The sequence below is a fragment of the Leptinotarsa decemlineata genome, unplaced genomic scaffold (genome assembly GCF_025532065.1).
Source record: "Leptinotarsa decemlineata unplaced genomic scaffold, Ldec_3_MD MMD2_tig00000199_RagTag_RagTag, whole genome shotgun sequence".
Classification (NCBI taxonomy): Eukaryota; Metazoa; Arthropoda; class Insecta; order Coleoptera; family Chrysomelidae; genus Leptinotarsa; species Leptinotarsa decemlineata.
The window spans coordinates 8,901,375-8,926,079 of record NW_027412544.1 but is presented as its reverse complement, the minus strand read 5'-3'; the positions used below and the strand labels follow the sequence as shown (position 1 = coordinate 8,926,079).

At 31.3% G+C, this 24,705-nt stretch overlaps 1 protein-coding gene across 1 annotated transcript; it reads right to left on the bottom strand.

Moving 5' to 3' along the window:
• Positions 1–7,141: 7,141 nt before the first annotated feature.
• On the bottom strand, positions 7,142–24,619 carry Fbl6 (F-box and leucine-rich repeat protein 6). The gene is made up of 10 exons (XM_023169803.2): positions 24,369–24,619; positions 19,803–20,425; positions 17,298–17,551; positions 15,860–16,017; positions 14,352–14,521; positions 14,175–14,300; positions 13,942–14,109; positions 9,289–9,508; positions 8,737–8,896; positions 7,142–7,519 (listed from the first exon to the last, which is right to left on the bottom strand). Exons 2-10 carry the CDS (start codon positions 20,337–20,339, stop codon positions 7,270–7,272), a joined length of 2,043 nt encoding a protein of 680 aa, XP_023025571.1. The 5' UTR covers positions 20,340–20,425; positions 24,369–24,619; the 3' UTR covers positions 7,142–7,269.
• Positions 24,620–24,705: the final 86 nt, after the last annotated feature.

Below are 24,705 nucleotides of genomic sequence, written 5' to 3'. Positions count from 1 at the left end.
CCACACCCCATCTTAGGTAAGTATGAAAATAATATTAATATTGAATATGGCTTTTTTTTTCGAATTGTGACAAAAAATATCCCCAGGTTAGTGGTTTAACGTGTTTACGTTGTTCTGCCTTGATCAGTTACCACAACTGTTTGAAAGACAATATCAAAGAAAAGACGAGTTATAGTAGAGCCACCAGCAGTATCTCTCCAAAAATATATAAATATCTATGTGTGAAAAACCAAACAATAAAACAATTTATATTACTTCAACCTATTCATATAATATATAAATAATATACATTATATTATTACAGATTATATTCAAGTGCACAAACGTAAAAAAAAGAAATATATTAGTAAGAAAACTTTGAATTCACCAAATCTTCAGAATATACAACAGAAATACTTCTACACATTTATACACATACTATCGAGTTCTAAGGTATTTATTGCATCTTGGGAGAAAATATACAATTTTTTTACAAACAAAACTTGCAATTCTCAACCATCAATATTATTATGTACAGAATATATATATATGTATTAGATTTTTTTCCGGATTTTTGGTCCTAACAATTTTCACAACAGAAATTTGATGTTTCATAATAAGAACTGACGTACTTTAAATGTTATACACTTCTAAAGATAAAGAAATACTATCAAAATTGACTATCGATCACTTGATCTGTTACTGCACAGGAGAAAGGAAGTTTTCAAATATCAACTTATCAATCGTTCCCAAACACTATCACCTAGGAAAAGCAGTAATTCTAAAAATCGTAGATCAAATACTATCCCTGGAGTAGACTTATATTTTTTTAAGATTTTATAATGGTGAATTTGATGAAAGTTCATGAAGACATAGATATAGTTCCAATAATTTCTCAATAAATATCTGGACCTGTAGTGTACACCAAACAGTATACAGTAATAATATGTTTTCTTAAAAAAGTTAATTACAATTTTGCTAGTTCAAGAAAAAGAATCTATATATTCAAATCGTTTTAAATTTTTCTCTGATTATGTATTCAAGGATTTTCAGTGAAAAATATATGAACTGTGGTGAATTACTTGTTGTATTTCCATCTTATCTATTAGATTAAAACTAATAATATGGTGAATATCTGACTGATTAGACTTATTTTTCTAAGACGGATTCATATTACATAGTGACTTTTGGATTAAACTTTTCAGTTTTTACGATATTATCTAATCCTTCAGGTTCTAAATTGTTCTTTCTTTTTTTTTGACACATTATGGAAGGTGGGAAACCAGAAAGTTTTAAGAGACATCTTGATGGCTTCTCCTTCCTATCATCTAATCTTCCCTTTATAATTTCATCTATCGAGTATCAACCAAATTGAGAAATTATAAAAAATATTTTTTCAACGTTTTTGAGGCTTTTGGAACCCCAAACTCAACCGCCACAGCATGTTACCAATTTTCAGATCTCTAAAGCTGCGCCTGTTATATTAAAAACAGGTTAGTATCATTTTTTAAATCAAAATTTGTAGTTTTTTACTTAAAGTTGATATTGTTTCACAAGAATCTGTTTCACATGGCATGTTGTTTTTCTTTCGGTGTTCATGCCACATGACAGTTATATATAGCAAATATATTCGTGGCACATTCATTAAACCACATAGTGGTCAACAATGAGAAATCAAGCGGCCTAACAACATTTTAAACAGTTCTGACTATAATTTCAAAAAAGTTTTGAAACATTTAAAAAAGTATTATCTGAATAAGAAAGGAGCTATTATTTTTGTATAAATGAGGGAGAAGTGACATTAACATTGTTAGAAAATTGTTTGTTAATTTTCAACGTGGTTGAGAAGCTGAATACATTATGGAATGATCCATACTTTTACTCAATGCAAATAAGACAAATCTGAAAATAGAATTGTTGTGTAATTTCATATAAGTTACTTCAGTAGATAATTCTAGTTCTGATCCAATTATGATATGAAACTGTCACCTATCACAAGCAGAAATAAATACTTTAGAAAACGCAATGCTGCCTACAAAAGTCTATCATAAATATACAGGAGATTCTCAATAGCAGTTGAAGAATTTTATTTAAATATATTTTCATTATATTGGTGTCAACCATTTTCTCTTTTTGAAAAGACAGGTACTGTACAATAATCCTTATTAAATTACAAATAAAAAATTATAACAAATATATAATTTTTCCATAAAACTGCTGTGAGTTCAATAAATTTAATATCAATATAAAATTTATAAAATTAAATAAAGGCTACATTACAATAATATAACTTTTGAATTCAACAAATCTTGTATAAAATAGTCAATCGAGGAAAACTCTTATTTGCAAAAACATTTCTTCACATGAACACGTTTATTCAATAAACTCACTTTTTGCAAACAGGGCATCAAATAGATCACTTTGTTGAAAACAAGTATTGTTGGATGAGACTAGTTACATTATATGATTAGTACAGTATGTTTCATTTTGATTGAACACACATCTGAATTTTTCATCAAAATAGAATATCTACTGTGACTAAAATGGGCCTTAAACTACCTTGAAGATATTTCATTGTATCAAGACCAGACAACGGCTAGTTAACGACTTTATTGAAATTCAAATAAAAATGCAACTAAACTTGTCACACCATTATAGAAAATATTATTTCCGTAAAATTCAAAAAAAATCGACAGATCAATTTTTGAGGTCATCAACAAAAAAAAAGGTCATTAGAGAAGACCTAGAGGCATCTATGTTTCAACTACTAACAGTGCCTGCTCTTCTTCATGCAGTCATTGTTCACTGTGGTTCTGGCGTTGCATCTGATATTATTACCCCTTGGTCAAAGACAAAACGGACTGGTTTAAGTTTGACGATAGTCGTGTCACTAAGCGATGTATTGAATTTATTGGAGCCTCTGTAGACACCCTACATTTTGTTTTATGAGAGAGAGGACATTGGCAGATCAAGATCTTCAGATGATGTAGTGCTGCAGGTTTTTCCAGGATTTCCTGCAGCTGAAAAAGCAAATGCACCACTGGAATCAATGAAGTCGCCCTGGAGCGCCAATTAATTTTTGTTATTTTATAATTTAATAATTTTTATTTAGGAAGTGTAATTGTTCAAATTATAAACAAATTAAATAAAAAATAAGTATTCAAGAATGATATAAACGAGTTAATGGCATCATAGTATTAGACTAGGAAATAATTGATGGAAGGTTAAATTGGAACCTCTTACGTAAAATAAATCCAAAACAAGCACTTTTCCTTCCCAATAACCAGAAATGCAAAACTCTTCTCGACGCGCGTTTCACTAACCAAGTTGGCGTCTTCAGGAGATGTTCTAAAATGTAACTTTTCTACCTTTTTAAATCCACAATTGACAGCTTCGGTCCAAGATTAGAAAGGAACATCAAGACTGGTTGAATGGCTTAGAGCCATTTAACTGTGAAACCGTATTAAATAAACTGCTAGAAACTCCCGATAAAGAAACTCAAGAACATTACTGAAATGATACTCCTAAAGAATTTCTTAAAGAAATTAAGTGCACCTCGGAACAGGACATAAATAAACAGAAGAGGGGAAAGAGACTAGCATTGCCACAAAGTAAACGTGAGAGCTTAAATTATGTTGAGCATGAAAAGTAGCAAAACAGACAAATACAGAAGTTGGTGATAATCCAGACGTTTGACCTGATAATATCTACAATGTCAATATTTTTGAGGATATACTTCAACCTGGAACTTCGACACAAAAATAAATTGACTGAATTATATAGATCAGATGAAACTGAAAATGTGAAGTGAACATGTAAATTTTTCTGCTAGTCAGTCATAAAAAATTTAAAATCATATGACAGTACATAAAATTCTCTTTCCAACAATGTAACACAAATGACTATTTTCTTTCGAAATGAAGTTTTCTCAAAATTCAATATTCACGATATCTATAGAAATATTGTTGAACAACTTGATGTTGTTGATGATCAAAAGACAATGTTTGCTCAGTTTTTACTTCATTTTCCTTGTAACATAAACAGTTAGTGGAATTTTTTGAAACTTCAAAATCAAAAGGTACCTCTTTTACTATAAAAAATGTTTCTACTATTTTTGGAAACTAAATTATAAGATAATGCAGAGATTTCAAACCTTCAAGTTTTCACTGGCACAAAAAATTAAACTGCAAAGTATCTTTGACATTTTGTTGTAGAACAAGAAGTACACTTTAATTACAAAGTATAAAAAATACCACTTCCTATTGAAATTTTTGAGAAAAATGAAGTTAAAAAATGGAATTCTTCGAAATTAACGAACGGTACGCAATTTACAGAAAAATTTCAACTCTTAAAATCAATATAAAAAAAACTGAACAAACATTGTCTTTTGTTTCTTACAGTATCAAGTTGTTTCACAATATTTCCATAGATGACGTCATAGTGTCACCATATTGAATTTGGAGAAAATGGTCGCTTGTGTAATATCAGTAGAGGAAAATTTTATATTCTAACAAAAAGTATAAAAACAACGATAAAAGTAAAAACAATTAAAATTTATTAGCGCTCCGGGGCGACTTCATTGATTCCAGTGGCGCATTTGCTTTTTCAGCTGCAGGAAAACCTGGAAAAACCTGCAGCACAAAAAGTATACAGAAGTTTATTAAAAATACTTGACATTAGTTCATTTCCCATTAAAACAAAATAGATTTTTAATTATTTTTCATTACAAATATCGGCTCCACAGAATTATACCTTTGTTCAAAATTTAAAATTGTTCACCCAATAAACAACTGAATGGAGCCGTGCACAACGATTTCATTGCCAATCAGTATGAAAATCTGATTGAAAGCAGGGTTGGACCGTTTTTTCCCATCTAACAAACTACTCCCAATAGAATGAGCACTTTGAAATATACAGATGTGTAACCGCATAAATTGGAACATACATATTTTTATGACTTCAGGTGGGCTTATTTCGACAAAAAATTAAATCCATGAAACATAAAACACCCAAATCATTTAAAGTAAGGACTCATATAATATACATTTTTAAGGTTATATTTCCATAATAGATCTATTTATGAGTTACATGTAAATATTTCTCAATATTCACCTATTAAAATAACTAGTCACTTTTGATGATGTCAACTTAAATGGTGCAATGTAAGTGAACTGTATAGTGTTAAAGTTAACTGAAAACGTTTATATGTTGTGTTATTCGTAATTGATTTGTTTGACTTCCTGGAGCCTGACTACCTGCTAGAAAAATTGGTTTTTAAAATTTCTGAAAGTATTAAAATATATACGTATTGCAGAACTATCAATATTGCTATTTTGAAGCCTCACTTTCTGAAAGAAGAAAGGCACTTTGCATAGTAGTCTGTCAGAAGATCTGTATCCTTCCCAATAGAACATGATAGGTTCATATTTTTTAATTTATTACTGACAATAATGGTTACTCTAACTTGATATTAATGCCAATTTTTATATTAAAGATGGCTCTGCGGCCACAAATTTTTTTTCAATGACTACTTTCGAATGTGGTGTATTGGAGGGCATTCAATTTGGAAGAGTTTTGATCATTTGAGCTTTTTTTGTAAATCGAGCTATTTCAGAGATATTTTAAGATTGCACAAATTTTTTTTTTTATATTGAAGCAGGTGTTGACGAAAACTTCAGAAATATTGATTATTTGAAATTCTAGGTATTATCTTGCTGCTTTAGGCACCATTTCTCAAGAGCAACATGATATTTCTAGCACTCAGTGGCATACAGTAGGGGGTAACCTTCATAATCTAACGTTTTATGTCATTGGTATAAGGTCAAATTTCTATCAGTTATGCTAGAATAATGTATAATCTTTGAATATTAAAAGGAATTCAATTTTTGAAGAAAGTGCAACTAACAAAGACAATATTTCAATTTATCAAATTCAACATGATGTATTTAATTTTCATATACAAAAGAAATTTTGATAATATCATGAAGAGAAACTTTAATGATTGATTGGCAATCATTATTGGGAAGGTTCATTTTAGCCAAATGACCTAACAAAAACATTGTCTCAGTCATTTGCGATTGTCACCAAATAAAGATCTTTACATATTTTGAAATCATAGATTATTTGAGTGAAACTGAATAGATAGTTTAAATAAGTAAAATTTGACCTCAATCAGTGTCGAAAAAATTGGGGTATAAATGGAATCAGTGATCCCTACTGAATACTGATAGAAACTTTAAGTTCCTTGAAAAATTGTGCTTTATGCATAGGGGTAATACCTAAAATTCCACGAAAAAAGAATCAATATTTTGGAAGTTTTGGAAAAAAAAAATTTTGAATTTCAATTCCTTGTATTTCTAAAACGATGAATGTTTAACAAAGTATTGCTCAGAAAATATTAATGAGAATGTTGAGAATATTCTGTATCAATTTGAAAATCATTTTCGTGGGACATAGTTGGTTTAAATTTTTGGTAAAAGACTTCTGGACTTTCTAGATCTATAAAATGGCTAGCCTTATAAAAAACTCAATTGACTGAAACTATGCAAAATTCAATGCCTATCAAATACACCATATTGGAAAGTTATTAACATTGAGAAAAACTTTTAAACCGCAGTGCCATCCTCAATATAAAAAAAATTGAAATGACTATCATGCCAAGTTAGTCACTATTCCTGTTAACTCACTAGCATTTACAGAATTGAAATATGTGAGTTTTAGATATTCCAGCAATCTGAGTTTAGATAGAACCTCATTTGGAGTTTTTCATTCTTCAATGTTTCGGCTTCTGTTTTGAAACCATTTTTAAGGACTGGAAAGTATGGCTAACACTGAGATCCCAATCTGCCTACCCCTCAGGTGGAGGGGTGTCCAAGTAGTGGGAGTAGTGAATTCCAAGGTATCAGAAATAAAGTAAGATAGCAAAAATAATCTATCCAGAGACTGGACATGATCATTTCTTTGCTGTATCTCAGGTATCGGCATAACTTATTCATAACAGTCATCTTTTGACATACTTAGATAAACACACACTAATTACTTTACTGCAAAATAAAGGAATGGCACTCAATAATAATATCAAATCCAAAACATTTCCTGAATGTTTCACTGAGTCGATAATTACTTTTTATAAATATTAGAAAAGTATACAACAACTTTCAACAACAGTTTCAAAATTTTTATTTAATTACTGAACAAAATAACCCACCTGAGTTTTGTATATATAAATCTAATGTAACCTAATCCAGTTCAACTCAAGATCAATAATTGAAAAATCAAATTGAACAAGAGTTACTCATTTCCTGGAGATATAGTCATATGAGCAGGAGACTGCTCATTTTCGGATCCACTCACTTCAGTCTTAGCCTTATCTTGTAAACTCTTCCGCAGTTCGTCCACCTGATTGTCAGTATACAACCGTTTTATACCACGTGGCAATGCCCTGCACGATTGCAAATTTATTGAATGCAAGTTAGGGCATTTTGCCAGAACTGCTTTGACTGGTTCAAGGCTGACAGATGATCCGCAAAGGTTGAGAATTCTGAAACAAAGGCTTTAGTGAGAAATTCTTGAATGACTTCCTGTTCTAATAAAAAGAACTTTGTAATTTGAGAGCAAATTTTCAACCACCTCGAAAACAAAATTTTGATATACCTCTGTATACTTCATTGCGTTGCCGACATGTTTTCTCTTCTAATGATGTATTTTGAATCCCTATATCCCCAATGATGCGTTTTTTCTCTGCCTCATGCAACCATGTTTTTCTCTTAAATGACCTGGTATACTACATTTAACGAGCAACCGTCATGTTTTTTTTGAAAAGCAGTCGCCATGTTTTTTCTATAATTTTTCATTCATCATTATTATTATCTCACTTTCACCAAGAGGCACCGCTCTGATTGTTAACCCCACCCCAAAAAGAACAAAAATCGCCAGAATGATCCTTATAGTGGAGATTAACATGTAAAAATGATCAGAAGTTGGTTTTAAATCGATTACGAATTTGTACTTACATACAAATATTATTATTATTATCATTAATAACATATAAGGTAATTATATTGCATTGTCATCCATTTCAGAGCTATGTATAAAGTTTGTTTAAATTTGTACTGAACATACGCACATTATTATTATCATGTTATCATTAATAACATATTTGGTAATGGATCATATTGCATTGTCATATGGTTCTGAGGTAAAGTTTCTTTAAAATCCATCGAAAAATTTGTACCGAACAGAAAAACCATTATTATTACGTTAACAGTTAACATATCCTTAAAACTTCAGAAATGTTTGTATTAACTATTCCCAGCTAGGCATTTTTTATTGAGAAATCTGAATTTTCGAATTTAAACTGCAAAATTAATTTTTTGGAAGAAAAAAAATTATGCCAAATACCTACCTGAAAACAAAATTAAAATTCATATCACTTTTCGTCAATGAAGGATTTCATTTTTAGGCAGTGCCTTAGAAACAAGAGTTCAACATGTGAAACTTGAAAATTAGTTTTGTGTTGAAAAAACAATTTTTTTTCAAATTTCATTTTGAAAGTAATTTGTAATAAAATGCTAAATTAGTTATTTGTTAATGACTGATAGCTTGTTTGTAGTGTTGTTTGTAGTGTTTTTAAAACATAATCATAAAACTCAATGCTTCTATTCAAAAATCTTCATTTCACATGAAAAAAAAACAATACAGTTCGTAGTTCTTATCGTTTTATATTCGAAATTCTTCGAAGACTTTCATTACACTTACCTGAGTTTAGATTCTGATCCTTTTTCAGCTAGTGCAAAGACAGCTGCATCCAGAGGAGTGGTAGCGGTACTCCAAGCCAAATCCACTTCCAATAAACTGTGAGCCCATTTTTGCATAATCAACTCCAAACAGGAATTTTGTAATCGAGTTATATAACAAGCTACAAAAAAAATATGTCAAAAGTTATTGGAAATATATTTAATGGAAATCAAATAAGTCTGATGACTGTGTTAAGCAGATATACATACTAAGAAAACAAATATTTTGAATTAGATATGTCCTGTATCGATGAGGAAAAATACTAAATAAGCCGTTTGTGGGTGATCTCATATTTGATTTCTACAAGATCTGAATCTCACACATTAGTAAAAATATTTCATAATTTTTTATAAGGAACTTCAAAGTAAACATAAAATTTATTATTTTCAAAAGGTATTATAAAAATGCATTTATATATAAATGGATGATATATTTCAGAGACCCCTGATAAAATTAAATAGTTTCCAAATGTAATGCATTATATTTTGTTAAAATTAACATTTTTTATCTTACCGCTCAAAAACAAATGTTCCAAATCCCAAGCCGGAACTCTAACCAACCCAGAATCAGTCAGTTTACTGCATCCTCTCACATCTAGTAAACGCAATTTTGTACTACACTTCAGTAACCTTTCTATACAGTCATCATCTACCAATCTGGATGTTGTAGTTTGCTCATCCTCAAGACCAGCTAGGGACAATTCTTCCAGCTTTGGAAAACCAGGAGAAGCAACCTAGAGCAAGGTATAAAAAACTGATAAAAAACTGATCATTGTTGTTAGAACGTTGGAGGTTTGAAATATGATTAAAAAAAATAAATTTGTCAAATGAAAAGGGCATATAGGATAACTATGTATCAGAAACCATAACGGACTACACAATCGTGAAAAAAAGTTACTTATCTGAAATCAGTCTCAGAGAATTATTGGGAAAGCATGTTTATCCTCCGAGAATCGAGAATTCTGAAGGGGATACACTGTTTCAGAGAGGTTGGAAATTTTGAAAGTTCCGAAAATATGGTTCTGCACAGTTGTTCCACTCTTAAATTTATAAGTTTGACAACCCGGGTAATTTCTATAATTTCCAGTGTTGAATTTTTATAGTCGTCACCCCTGTGTATTTAATTACCTCCCAATTCAGCTTACCTGCAAACTCCCTATATAATCACGTTTTTATATTTCAACTGTATTAGTAAGTTTTTATACTTGATAATGGGATAAAACCCGAAACCGATCGTAAAAATAAAATAACTAGTGGAAATAAGACAAAAGTGTTTTCATTCATTTCATTAAAGTGATCATGAATTTCCACAAACTAAACAAGTCATCAATTGCACAAACTAGGAGAGAGGCTTTACCTGATTTGGTAATGAGAATAAAAGTATTTCCAAAATTATGAAGTTTCATCTGTCAGTTAAAATCTACGTTACAGATTATATTTTGTCGAAACCTATCAACCTTCAATCCATTTGTGATCTTTCTCTCCCCAAACCACAAACTATAAAAAATGCTTGGATTACTTTACAAGAGAAACTGATTGGACAGGAAAAACTGACGTGATCGAAGTACAAAAAAAAAATTCATAAAATCTCTATCAGTATTTCAGTAATGTGTTAGAAAAGATTCTTGCCAACTGAAAGTTTTGAAAGTAGACATAGGTGATGAAACTACACCTTATGAAGATCATGCAAACCAGTTTTTTTTATATGATTGTATCTCGATTCCCGATCCACAACGGCCTACTTGTCTAGCATTCATTTTTAGAGTAATAAATAAATGACACTCAAATGAGTGGTATTTTATTATTGATATTCTATTTGAATATTCATTTCGAAATCCATATAGAACAGTAATGTGATCACTTGCACTTGATTCTTAATACTATTTATCTTCTGATATACAAGTTGAATCATTTGCTAACAAAGTATTTTTTCGGTTTTGATCATTTCATTTATTCCTCTTAAACCAGTAATTTTTCATAATATGCCCCTTCTTCTTGCACAAACTGTACGAGTACAGGATAGTGGACTTTCTTTTGGTTTGGTGGGTTTTTAGAGCAGCCCCTCATTCAGAAATTCAGTTTCACGGTTTTTCGTTCTTCCTTCTTCGAGTTATAGTCGACTGGTCAGATTCGGTTATGTCTCGTTTTCACTTGGAACAGAATCCCATGCACTTTGGAAAAATCCATATTCTTTCGGTAACATCATTGGAATTCAGATGACGATCATGGATTCAGGTATGTTATTTTCCCAAAGACCTCAACTCATGGACTTGATTCTCCAGCTTGGTGATATTTGTAGACATACTTTCAGAACAATCGTATTTGAAAGAGTGAAACTGCTGCCCAATCATTCGATTAGAAACTTCTGTTCTATGGGCGTATAAAGTCAGTAATTTTTCCAACATCACAGCTGCTGTGGTAAAATAAATAATCATTCCCAATATTTGTTCTGAAACTGTGTTAATAACGAATTGCTGAGCTTGTAGTTTTGTCCCACTGTAGTTGTCCTTTTTGGTCACCATCATCTGGTTTGAAAAGAGAAATGAAAATTTCTGTTTTTACCACTTTTATTTGTAACTAACGTTACTGCAGTTTCGTTCTATACGGACATTTTCAAACTTATACAATAAACTAACAATGATTCTTTACATTCGTCATTATATACCACCCCTGTAGGTACTAATAGGAATAGAGATACTTGACTTGATTGAGTACCTGAATTTACAGTTCACAATGCGGATGTGCCAATTTAAAAACTGGAGACTGAATTAAATCGATTTAATCATTTAACAGGTTGCACCCGCAATGTTTATGCTTGTGAATTTTCAAGGATTCTAAATAATTGAGTTTGCAACCCTTCCTTGCATAGTGCAAGTTTATTGTATAAGTTTGAAAATGTCCGTATAGGACGAAACTGCAGTGACGTTAGTTACAAATAAAAGTGGTAAAAAACATAGAAATTTTCATTTCTCTTTTCATTATGATTTCCTACCACGTAGTAACGGCTACATCCATCAATTTATCATCTGGTTTCTTGATTTTTCCTACTGTGACATTTCAACTTCCAACACTTTTCAAAATTATATTCAGTTGGAATCTCCAGGTACCAAAGTTCTGTTTTCCAACCAATTAAAGTGTTTTTTGTATAATTCAGTGTTCATATAAAAGTATTTATTTCCAAAGAATGTTTCTTTCATGTTATTCAATGTTTATATGAAAGTGGCTGTTTCAGGAGGGTTTTTTCTTCCAGTTTTTGTCTGAAAGTTACTACTTTGCATGATCTACATATTTATGTATAGAGTTATTTCTTTTGAAATTGATTGCTTCCTTTCTTTCTTTGGAAGATTCCCACATTTCTTTGTATCAAGCTGGAGTAGTAGAAAATCAAAAACGTTCTTTCCCAAAAATGAATCACTACTAAAAATATAACCTTTCAACAACTACTACTACAAAATGGCATATCAACATATCTAACATAAGTAACATATTGTATACGAAATGATTATTTTCTTCAACAGTTTATCTTTGACATTCATCTTCAATTTTTTGTCCATTCTGTAGATGGCGTCTTAATAAAGAAAGATGGCTTACTTAGGCTTGCTCTTTAAGAATAGTTGAGTCTACAGCCATGCATTCGTGATTCACCCTAGCACCGCCACAATGTAGCCACTAATCATGATGATCTTTATGCAGTATTGAATCACAGTAGAACTACTTACAGTGGACGTTACCCGGCATAATGTAGACCCCCATACAGCAGTACATGCACCAATATCTAGTGAATTCTTATTATTATTGGCCTAAGATTCATTGGTTGTATATTATACCTAACATGACAAGGTAATTAAGTAAGGTAATCAACAGTAAGGTGAATTATAATTTTTTTTGTTCAATATATCTTAATTTCATAAACTACAACTTACGATTTGATCTCCACAAACTTTATTTAACAAATATATCCCAACACGTTTCGCTAACACAATAGCTTTTTCGTAGTGAATTAGTACTTAGTGTAGTGAGTGTGTAGTGAATAGGTACTTAATTCAATATGAAAAAGCTATTGTGTTAGCGAAACATGTCGTGATATATTTGTTAAATAAAGTTGTAGTTTATGAAATTACTATGGATCTTAATCAAGTAACAGGCGAATTAATCAGAAAAACAATACATCCTAATTTACTCTACTTATATTACTATTGATAAGATCCTAGTCTTTAGCTCCCACAAGTTTCTTTTCTTGAGAGTTGTCGTTTTTAGGGGGGCGACAGCTAGTTAACGGAAAAACATATTTTAACAGAAAATCTTTGGCCGAGACCCTGCCTGGATTTGGATGTTCAATCAGGGGAGGTTACCTGGGAGCAGTGAAGTTTTTGTAAATATTTATAAACTTTAACCTCATCAGTAAACTATTATTAGAAATGGGGTATTTTGTTACATTTTAATGTTTTTTCAGCAGACAGTTTATAACTAGGCACCATTTCAACTAGGCACCACTCTGGTTAAGTGCAGAAAAAAGAAGTCTATTTTATTCAAGTGGAAAACGAACCTATTTGAAATTTCTTTCCTCATATCATGAATTTTCCTTTGAGAGGGTTCAAAAATGTTATATTCATCGAATGAATCATTTATTATTAGAGAGTGGATTATATGTTCCTCTGGATTTACGTTAGTAAATAAAATATCTATACTTGTGATATACTGTTTGGAACCTTTGGTGTAGTAATGAATATTACCGGAGTTTTTTCCCAACAATCGTTATTTTTACACCTCGACACGTGTTTCGATCACCAAGTGATCATCTTCAAGAGGAAGACTGAAGTTTTATCTTCCTCTTGAAGATGATCACTTGGGAAAAAACTTCGGTAATATTCAAAATATCTATAGTTTTCAAAAAAAAAAGTAATCTAAATGAACTAAATATCAATAGGCACAATTTTGGCTTGATTATATAAGGGGAGTGTACATGAATAACATTAGTTGCCCAAAATTTTCAAATTTCTTTTCTTTCTAATTAGAAAGCAAGTTGATATAAAATACCTTGCAACAAACATTATTTCTAGATTCCATTAGTACTTTTAGTAACTAATTTGTATCCATAATCATAACTTGACTTTGTTTCTTTCACTAAGCACTATCACTTCCCTAATAAATATCAACTTATTCTTACCTGCTCGGTTAAACTGGCTGCTGCCAGCCAAATCTGGCTGTTGGTGATACGTAGTACTCTCAATTTAGGACACCCAATTTGTAGTTTTTCAATATGTAAGAGTGACATATTGTGAGCAAATGTTCTGATATTGGATAAGTCCAGCAATTGTAAATTTGGACAATTTGTCTGAAAAAAAAAATCGATTCAATTTATAAATGAATTATTATTTCAAATGAAATTATTTTACTTACAGATATAGCTACCATGATTTGTGAAAAATTAGCAATTTTATTGTGAGCTAACACAAGGTGCGTCAACCGAGCTGCCATGGTTTGGCTCAAGTTCACTAAAGGTTGCGCATTGATAGGAGTAGTGGACTGCAAATAATTCAATGATTATGTTTCCAAATCGGAATTGCCTACACTTACATTAATCGAAGATAGATCCAACCGTTCTAAGGTTTTGCACTCTGTAGTAAGGTACTTGAGGTGGTCTGGTGTAATTCCTTTCCAACCACTCAAATTTAAACTCTTCAATTTGGTACAGTGCTCACAAAGGGCTTCAATGAATGCTTGAATGTCACGAATTTTCCACTCACCTTAAAAAATATTCCTATATTATTTCTCTACAACTAATAGCATTTATTCTTGTAAATATATTCCAAAAGGAAAATATACAACACAATATACTAGTATTTCTGTTTCAAAAATAATGGATAACAAGCTAAAGCCATCTATGACTTCCAATAGAATATTTTTCAATTTATTAAAGTTTATAGCAAATGAGTGTAATATCATTTGAATATTATTAAAATTGAATAATCTCCTGGAATGAAATTATAATTCACCTGAAAATACTATTTACACAAAATTTCACTTGGGTTGACACATTATTGCTTGTTAGCATCCAGTTGCAACTACGAACTGCCTTATAAAGTACTGTTCCCGAATAGAGAGGACTGGATCCTCTGGGAGAAGGAAATTTCTAGAGCATATAGTTGTTAGTTCACAGATGGATCAAAAACACCTTCATGTTCTGGTGCAGGTGTTTTTAGTCGCAGACCCAGGACAGAGGAACCTATGTGACTATATTTCAAGCAGAAATGTATGCTATTGAATTGTGTGCGGAGAGATTGGAAGAATCCAACCCCATACACAAGTCAATAAAAATATTCTCGGACAGTCAAGCGGCGTTGGAAGCTCTTGGCTCCTACCGAGCAACGTCTAATTTGGTAGTGAACTGCCAAAAACGACTCTAATTGAAAGGAAGACTTAACAGATTATCTCTTGTCTGGATTCCTGGCCATACTGACATGGAAGGCAATGAGGCTGCTGATTCCCTTGCAAAGAAGGGAGCTGCAAACAGCTTCATCAGACCAGAACCTGGCATCGTTTTAGGCTTTGCCAAACAAACATTGAACACCTGGATGGCAAGAAGATTTATGGACTTCTGGCAGAATCTTCCAGGATTGGCTCACTCCAAGGCGTTTATTCACCCTTCGAAGCTTGATACCAAACAGTTGTTAGATTACAGTAGGGATGAACTACAATGTCTAACAGGCTTTCTCACGGGTCAACGTCATCTGAATCATCATATGCAGACTCAGACTGTCGAAAGACAGTGTGTGTCACCTCTGTTTAGAAAATGATGAAACAGCAGAGCACATACTTTAGGACTGCCCCGCTGGGGATCGAATCAGGTTTTTAGTACTCTCACCATCTGACCTGAAAGACCACTCACCATACAAACTATTCGGCTTCGTTAAGAAGCTGGGTGTGAATAGCTGGACGAATAGACCCACTCACTCACTAACCTAACCCAACATCACATTCATTCACATCACATTCTTTGATTCTGTAAGCTGAAGTCCAATCATCTTCGCACTAAACTAGACTACCTATTAATTAAGATACTGTTTTAATTTTTTCAAACATACCCATGGTAATATCTTGACAGTCAACCAGTCTATTCAAGATAAGCCAGTGCAATCTCAAATCTGTCCTATATTTCTCTTTAACATAATTCAAATCAGCCTTCGACCATATTGGTGGACGTACAGATACATCACGCCAGAGTCTACACACTTTTGCCAACCTGAAATAGAAATAGAGTTGTCCACAAAAAACAAGTTCTATTAAATAAAAAAATTATAAAGAGTATAAAATTTGAACTAAGAATTAAAATATACACTTTAATAATATGGTTGGAGGATCAAAGATGAAATATGCAATGAAACACATTCTTTTTTATAGCACCATTTTCTTCTACAAGTGAAAAATGAAGTCAAACATTTAATGTTTGTATTTAATCAGAGGGAGCCATTGTTTGAATGATTTCTTGCACTCGGTTTATCGAACAAACGGAAGTCATCGACAAAATCTTAGAGTTTGAGATCAGTTGATGACATATTACTACAACACAAATAATCAAATTTTAACCTCAAATAATAAATAAATCTGTCTAATGTTCATACTGGTGCCTGACTTGCCATAAATTTACACTTCATTTAAACTGCCAGATATCAGTTGGAAAATTAAATATAAAATGGGATTTCATAATTAGAAGCACTTCTTCAATAAAAGATTAGTCTGTTTGAAGCAACAGCCACATTTTTTTGTTTTCATTACTTTGTCCACCTATTCCACATGCACAAATTGATGAGGCATTTCTTCATTATGATATACTTTATTCATTGTACTACTGACATTTCTCAGGAGTTTTGATTGCGCTCCATTTCTAAAATTTATAAGCAGCCTCTGATCAAATTTTAATTATGGAATATATTTCTGGGGCACTTGCATGAATTACTCATTAGTGGCAATTTTTAGAATATTAATGAAAAGAAAATAAATTTAGATGTAGTAAAGATAGCAGAACATACATTATATGATACACTATTCAGCTTTAATTCCCTACTGTTATCAAAGAGGAGAAAAATTACCAAGGAGTTAAGAGAAAAAATAAAAAGATATGTTCTGGACAGAGCAATACATTCAAACAGTACTAGAGTGGCTAATTATACATGTTAAAAACTTTCAAAATTCAAATTCATGTTTAGATTCCTGAGCTTGATAAATATCAACTCCCCTTTAAATTTTTCTTACATAAGATTTTAACCTTTACTGACATTTTAGGAATATTCACTTGAAATTTTACTTTTTATGTGTCATTGTATGACAGTTTATGCCAGAGGTATCACCACTACCTTCAGAAGAATACCTATCTATCTTCTTGAAATAAATACGTACAAACAAGATTTCACAAACCGTTTGAGATTTTTTTAGTGTGTTTATGCTTTGATACCAGTATAACCCAGGCAACACCATGAAATATATATCTTTCATTGTATTTCATAAATTTACTTATTCATTCACCTCACTAATGAAGGTAGACACCCATCCTGAATCACAACAAAATCAAATATTTTCTCAAGTACTTCCTCTGGAAATTTTTCCGGATTTCCCCAACAACTCTGTTCAGCTGGTTCACTTTCTTGAGTACTGGAAACATCATTATCAATATTATTTGGTCTAGTTCTTTTAGGTTTTTTCTCATAGTCCGAAGTGTCGGTGTCTGAGGCTGGTTTATGTTTTTTTCGCCTTCCTGATTTTTTCTTGTTTGGTGGCATCTGGAAATGAATTGCGGATACATTATGAGGGTGTAGAAAGCTTATAAACAACAGAAATTATACCAAGTATTTTATGTTTTAAAATGTTTTATTCATTTTAAATTTACTAATATCAGTTTTTTTTAATCACTGACTTGTTTCTTGATGGAAATCAATAACACTATTTATGATAATAATTATAAATTTTCAAAATATAGATTTAATTTCCAATTTGCATTTCACTACATAGTAGCTTCCTCAGTTGCAGTGGTACTCCACACTACTTACAATGCAATCTATACAAATTAATGATGTTAATAAATAATAGAAAATTGAGCAAAAGAACTTCCTATGTTTTTTTACCACTTGTATTTGTAACTAACGTTACTGGTTTCGTCTTATAAGGACATTTTCAAACGAATACAATAAATGTTAATGTTAACCCTTATATATCTATACATCACTGTAGGTGATGTATATATATCTATACATTACTGTAGGTGATGTATAGATATATACATAATTGAGTACTCGAATTTTGTTTACCAGTGACAATGTGGGTATGCTTATCTGAAAACTGGCGAGTAAATAAGATTCATTTGATCATTTAGTAGGTTACATCCGAGACGCTTATGCTTGTGAATTTCCAAGGATTTCGAATAAGGATAGGAAACTCAATTATTTGGAATGCTTGAAAATTCAGAATATTGCAAAAATTAACAAAATATTCAACAAGTGATATTGCAAATATTTACTCATATTATGGGTTAACATTCACCTGGATTTTGAAAAGAAATATTAATACTTTCTGCTAACACTAGCGATAGAAATTTGATTCAGGAAGGTTTAGTCGATGCTTTGGACGTTCAACCCGTGAGGTACGAAAATTGAATTTGATGCCAGACAGAACTTTTCATTTGAAACTCTAATCCATTTCAAATGAACTCCTAATACTTTAAATAAACGATTTTAGTTTCAATAAGCAATGCTAGGTACTAACTGTATCATGAAAAGAATATATGAAGAATATCAAAAATTACTTTTGTTACTCATTTATAATATTATTTTCCATCGTTTTACAAATATTTTTAGTTGCAGTTTACCTTTACTATTTATTTTGTTTTAATAACCACCCTTGAGTAATATTTTTTATTTTGATCTAGATTAGAAAAGAAAAATTCGTTTCAATTTGATAGTTCTCATCAGATTTTTCTTCTACAATCTTTGTCACTTAGTTCATCACTCCTTTAATTTCCTTGAAGAATATGAATATATTTTGATTTTTGTATTATTAGAAAATTTTGATAACTCTAAATAATCTCTGATGAAATTTCCACTATATCCACAGTTGAAGAATTATTCTCGTAATACTGACTTCTTCAATTTTTTGACTAAAATTTGACCTAAAAACAACATGTAAAACCACCATTCCTCCTAAACCACCTGCAGGGAACAACCTATCTCACTTAGGTGTACAAAGTCTCATTTTTAACCAACCGTACCTTTGAAAAACTCAGATATTGGAACTGCAAATGTTAGAACCCATATTAAATGCTCATATAAATATGGCCTGTGATAATAACTATGCTTGTGAGTTTTAACCTCGCATAAATATTTTGTCAAAATTCATAAAACATTTGATATTTCATTTAGGATGGCATTTTATGCTTGAGGAAGCTATTGTATAGCGAAACATGTGTCCCGGTTTTTGTAAAACCCTTTTCTAGTGAAAATCATACAATAAACTGTATTGATTAGTTTTTAATATGGATTTTCAACAAGTATCGGCCAGTTCTATTCAATTAGGATGGCATTATCTAAAGATTTATACATTTTATAAAGACAAAATATCTAAATGTCTACACCAGAGTTTCTATTTATCATCCAATAAATATAATAGATAAGTTAACTAGTTTTCCCAAGAAAAAACAATGAAAATTAAAATTATTCAAATGCTTTAGCAGACATAAATAATGAATATTCCTGGAGTTTTTTCCCCAACACCAAATCGTTATTTTTAACATCTTGACACGTGTTTCGATCACCAAGTGATCATCTTCAAATAGGAAGATTAGTTTTGAGATTGAGTTTTAATTTTCCTATTTGAAGATGATCACTTGGTGATCGAAACACGTGTCGAGGTGTTAAAAATAACGATTTGGTGTTGGGAAAAAACTCCAGAAATATTCATTACTACACCATATGTTCCAAACAGTGCATCATAAGACATAAATAATGTTGTATGTAAACCTTGTGTAACAGAAAAAATTACCTGTGCACAAAAATTGCTTTTTTTGATTCTGATTTTGATGGTATTCTTGTCTCCGCTAATTTGACTGTGGTACATGGTAACAAGTGCTTTCCTGGGACGCCCCCTTCCAGGACCACTAGACATTTTTTTCTTCTTACTTTTCCTAATCACACCATTACTATGCTCTAAAGGTTTATAGTCCAATCCATCATTCAATGATTCCTCATTATGGATATTATATGGATCAGAACATTGTTCTTCTGTCTGGGAACTTTTAGCACTGTCGTGTAATGAATTATCATCCTCATCAATTTCGGATTTAACTTCCATTTGAGAACTGTTGTCACACTCCTGCACAATACTTTGACGCATATTACACTCAGTATTTATATCATCTTTAAACATAAGCTCTGAAGGCACTATGTCTTCATTAACATTATTATTCGGTAGAAAGTTACACATGTCACCATTTGCTTTAAAATTATTTTCGTTCTTTGGAATCCCGAAACAGCTACCTTCAGATGGGATCACTTTGTTCACTACATAAGAGTCAGACATTTTTCATTTGGCCTACATGTCGACTTGAAAATTTGATGTGGAATTCAAGTAGGCAGAGGCATTTCTGAAATATTCTGTGATTTATCCTGAAAAAGAAGTAGTTTTATGAAGATTTTTACATAAAGGCTATTTATAAGGGGATGTTCAAAGGAAGATGGTTGAATACTTTTGATTTTTTACAAGTGATTGAAAATAATTGAGACAAAAATTAATGTCACCAAGAGTTGCAAGAAACACTTCAAGTCAGATATCTCTACTTCAAACTAGATTGACATGGTTTAAAATTATCTTCTATGCCCTCTACCTGAAAGTGATTTTTTTCTCAGAGGTTTGAGCAGTGTGAGCTTGTGTGATCAGTGATGATATGTCGAAGATTGTCATAGCCTAAGGAGTCCTAATTTTTTAAATAGTCACTTTCTGAACATTATGGTCGAACTCTTGAAATGCCTAATGAAGTGATACTTTTGAGAAACCATTTATCCAGATATTCTGAAGCTCACAAATTTCTATATTTAAAAAAAAAGAAGGATATTACTAACAACCAATAGCCCTTCTCTGTGAGATTGTTGAAATTATACTAAAATAAATCCTAATGAATTACTTCTTGAAACACAACACCCTGAGTGTTGGAAAGTTCAGGCATTCAGAACTGAGATTAACAGTATAGTCGAGAGGTCCCCACTGAGAAGCCTTTTCGTTTAATCTCTTCAGTCTTCAAATGTATTTCTCAAGAGAATGACTCATTGAATTTATGATTAAATCACATCTATAGAATCGTAAATAGGTGGTTTTCATGAGTAATATTTACATAATCATATTTTGAATTATGAGTTGAAAGAACATGATGCTCCTAAAGGTTCCGTTCTAGGTCTGCAATTATTCTCACTAATTTCTTCTTGTAAAATCTATATGTTATTCTTATGAATCCAGAATCGTTAACCAAAGATGTCTAATCTTCATACATTTTTGAAAGCTACCATAAAAGAAACTGAATAATGATTTACTACAAATCAATGGAAATTATATCCTAATAAACCATAAAAAATAAAATTTTCTACAAAAGAAGAGTGCAGGAGCAAAGCTCTAGGTATCATATTTGAATGTAGTCGCAAAAAGACCTTTCATATTGCTTCTTTTTTTATTTTCTGCTGAATCAGACAACTGAAAGTGAGTGATCTACTTTCCTTCTAACTCATTTGAGCTAAGAACTATCAAATTCTATCTATACCATAAAAAAAGCAACCACAGGTACCATTTCATGGGCATTTCAATTTGAATTCCCTTTCAATTTGTGTTCCTGTTTACATTCGAAAGTAATATCAGAAAAGTTGAATACTAGTTTGATTTGAATCTCTTGAGCCTCATTCATCTAAAACCAAAATTGTGTACTATTGTAGCCAAATCTCAGATGTGCATCTAGAAAATATCCAATTTTAAATTCGTTGGTATGTTCATTGAAAATATTCTAAAATTTGTCAATTATGTCTATATTTCAATATCCTGAACTTTCTTTCTCATGTAAAAATATTCAAACAAGCAATGGTAATAAATAATAGACCTTTGATCCTCAGTGGAAAGATTAGCTTATTACCGACTTGAATCTTAACAAATATGCTGAAAGCTAAGACTAAGCTTTTTGTTTCTGACAGAAAAGTTGGTCTGATTGTCATTTAAAATGATTTGCTATTTATGCAATAATAGGAATTGTTAATTTACAAGATTGTCTATAGGTCCAGGTAAATAAACAATTTTAAACAAATTCAATGACACTCTCTGACTTAGAAAATAGGTTAAATCTGAAGGTGAAGTTATGAATGATAAAAACACATCACAAAATTAAAGATACATAATGAAATTTTCTTAAAAATTCAGGGACCTCATTCAGAAATTTGGATTGTGTGAGTTTATTTCTAATAAGTACAGGTAATTTATTTTAATTCTTATATCGTTTGGAGGTTATTTTGACTTGAATAGTTACAATGAAATGGTAATGTCTATTTTGATATTCATGAATATCAACATGTCTAGGAAGATTGCTTTTGATCTTATTATTATAATAGGTGATTCCTATTATGTACTAGCAGGTCATTCAACTCCCTAAATACAGGTTCACAAGAAAGTCTTGGTAGAACATTCTTAAAAGCTCTAAGTGATGTTTTCTTCATCAGGAATATCTTCTGTGCAGAGGTAGAATTTTCCCATTAAAACTATGACGTATAAAGGTATAGATTGGATTTTGGAAAAGTAGAAGTTCCCCGTAAAGCATTTTTGTTATACCTATTTTGACATATTTCTTGGGTAATTCTTTTGATTGTATTGGGGGTATTTTTATTCCAGTAATTGGTCGCGGTGGTAGTGCGCACGACTCACAATCGGAAGACCGTGGGTTCGATTCCCGCCTCGACCAGATATTTTTCTCCAGAGAATTTATCTGCTTGAAGCTGGAATGATTCTGCAACCATGTTAGGAATCACACGTTGAAAGGTAAGACCTCTTTAGTCCTTAGCTCGCACAAGTTTCTCAACTTCTAAGAGTTTTCGTTCGTATGGGGGCGACAGCTGATTAACTGAAAAACAGATTTTAAACAGACCGAAGATTAACCTCCAAATGTATCCCTATGAACTTAATAGCTGAGTTCTTAGTAATATTTTTGTCAAGTTTTTTTGAAGATTTAATTACTTACTTAAAAGAGTTGAAATGATCAACATACTTTCAGATAACATTAGGGGCATGAATAACCAGAACAAACCAAAAAAATTACACTGAAAGACCTTCTTTCTGTAAGACCTCATGGTTTTATAACAGTTGTTTTGAATGAATGAGAGTAACTGTTTCAGTTGAAAAATTTAATTTATTATTTTTTTTTTATATTTTGAATATTTTTTTCACGTATATGTATTTATTTTGTAAACAGTGTGTTACTGAAAATATAGTACACACTCGAATGATGCTGATAAAATGAGACTTTGGAAAGTCATATTTTAAGTAGTGCATACCCATGAAAAAAAAACTACAATAAAACATGATTGAAGCATCTATGAAAGCAACTATATGAACATATTCTGATTAGTTTTAAAAAACTCTCAATTGAGTGTATTATCAGATTGAAAATAATATTTTTCAAAAATGTCATACCTTCATCACGTAAATAATTTTTAAATACATAATTTGTCTTATTTTCGAATAGCAGAAATATATATTCATTTTCTTCAAATACTTAGCAATAGGCTTTTGCCCAAACGTAAACAAATATTGTAGACTTGTAAAAAGAAAATGGAATTTAGGTGTTTTTGAATGTATTGGTCCCACATGTGTTGTTCCATCTGCCTTGGCTACTAATCAAATAGCACACGTTTTGCCCTCAATTCACAATTGATAACTTTTCTTCTTAATCAGATAGATCATCTGCAAAGACTGAATATTTTTTACCAATATGCATATTATTGAAGTATAGAAGCACAATTCCTTTATGTACTGTGCCTTCATATACAAGAATTTATGTTGCTCAGGCACCTCTGAATGCGCTATATCACTGTGATTTTCCAAAAGCCATATATAGATAGATGGTTAGAAAAAAAAAATTCTACCAAAACAGCTTTCTAAAACTTTTAAAGGGATTAGACCAAAATATTCCTGGCAGGGAAACTTTAGAAAATCAACTGTTAAACCATCAACAACTCATAACTCCATATTTATATAGTTATTTTGATTGAAAATAACCTCCATCACCTTTCTTCCATCGAAGAGGTCACCCTGTATATAACAATATATAATATTAATAAGCTTGACAAACATTTTTGTTTCTTTTTATAGAATATCCTGTAAGTTGTAGAGAAGGAACACGGTACACAAATTTGAATTCGGCGGCAGTTCTCATATGTGGAACACTCGTAAACAATCACAAATGTCACTTCAGATAAAATTGAATTCTTTGAATATTTTGTCTGATTCAATAATGAGAATAATTTTCGAATGAAAATTAACAATATGTTCACTAATTGTAAATCAGATCGAAACAACTTTACTTACAATGAATGTTATGTGAAAAAATCGTTATCATAACTTCCTAACAATGAAAACGTTATTTATTAGAAATGAACCAAGTTCTCCACTTCACCAACCACTTTTCCAATAAACAAAAACACGAAACCCATTAGAGGTCACATATTGGCTACAACTAGATTACAAGAAAATTGAAATCTTCGTTTTTTGACGAAGCTAATGTTGATGACCTTGTTACCCAAGATGCTGATATTTTTTATTTTGGAGAAATGAAATCTATAGTGCTGCCCCCACAAATGTTTGACACCATCTTTCTGTTACATAGACATCTATCGTAGAGTAGTCCAAGCTTTTCAAACTAATT

Bases quoted from the DNA above. Each gene is read 5' to 3' on its own strand.
- Fbl6 (XM_023169803.2), bottom strand. From the start codon at position 20,339: ATGTCTGACTCTTATGTAGTGAACAAAGTGATCCCATCTGAAGGTAGC. The intron at 16,018-17,297 runs GTGAATGAATAA...TTTCTATTTCAG, and splicing joins TGTCTACCTTCATTAGTGAG to GTTGGCAAAAGTGTGTAGAC. The intron at 14,301-14,351 runs GTAAGTGTAGGC...AATTATTTGCAG, and splicing joins TGGATCTATCTTCGATTAAT to TCCACTACTCCTATCAATGC.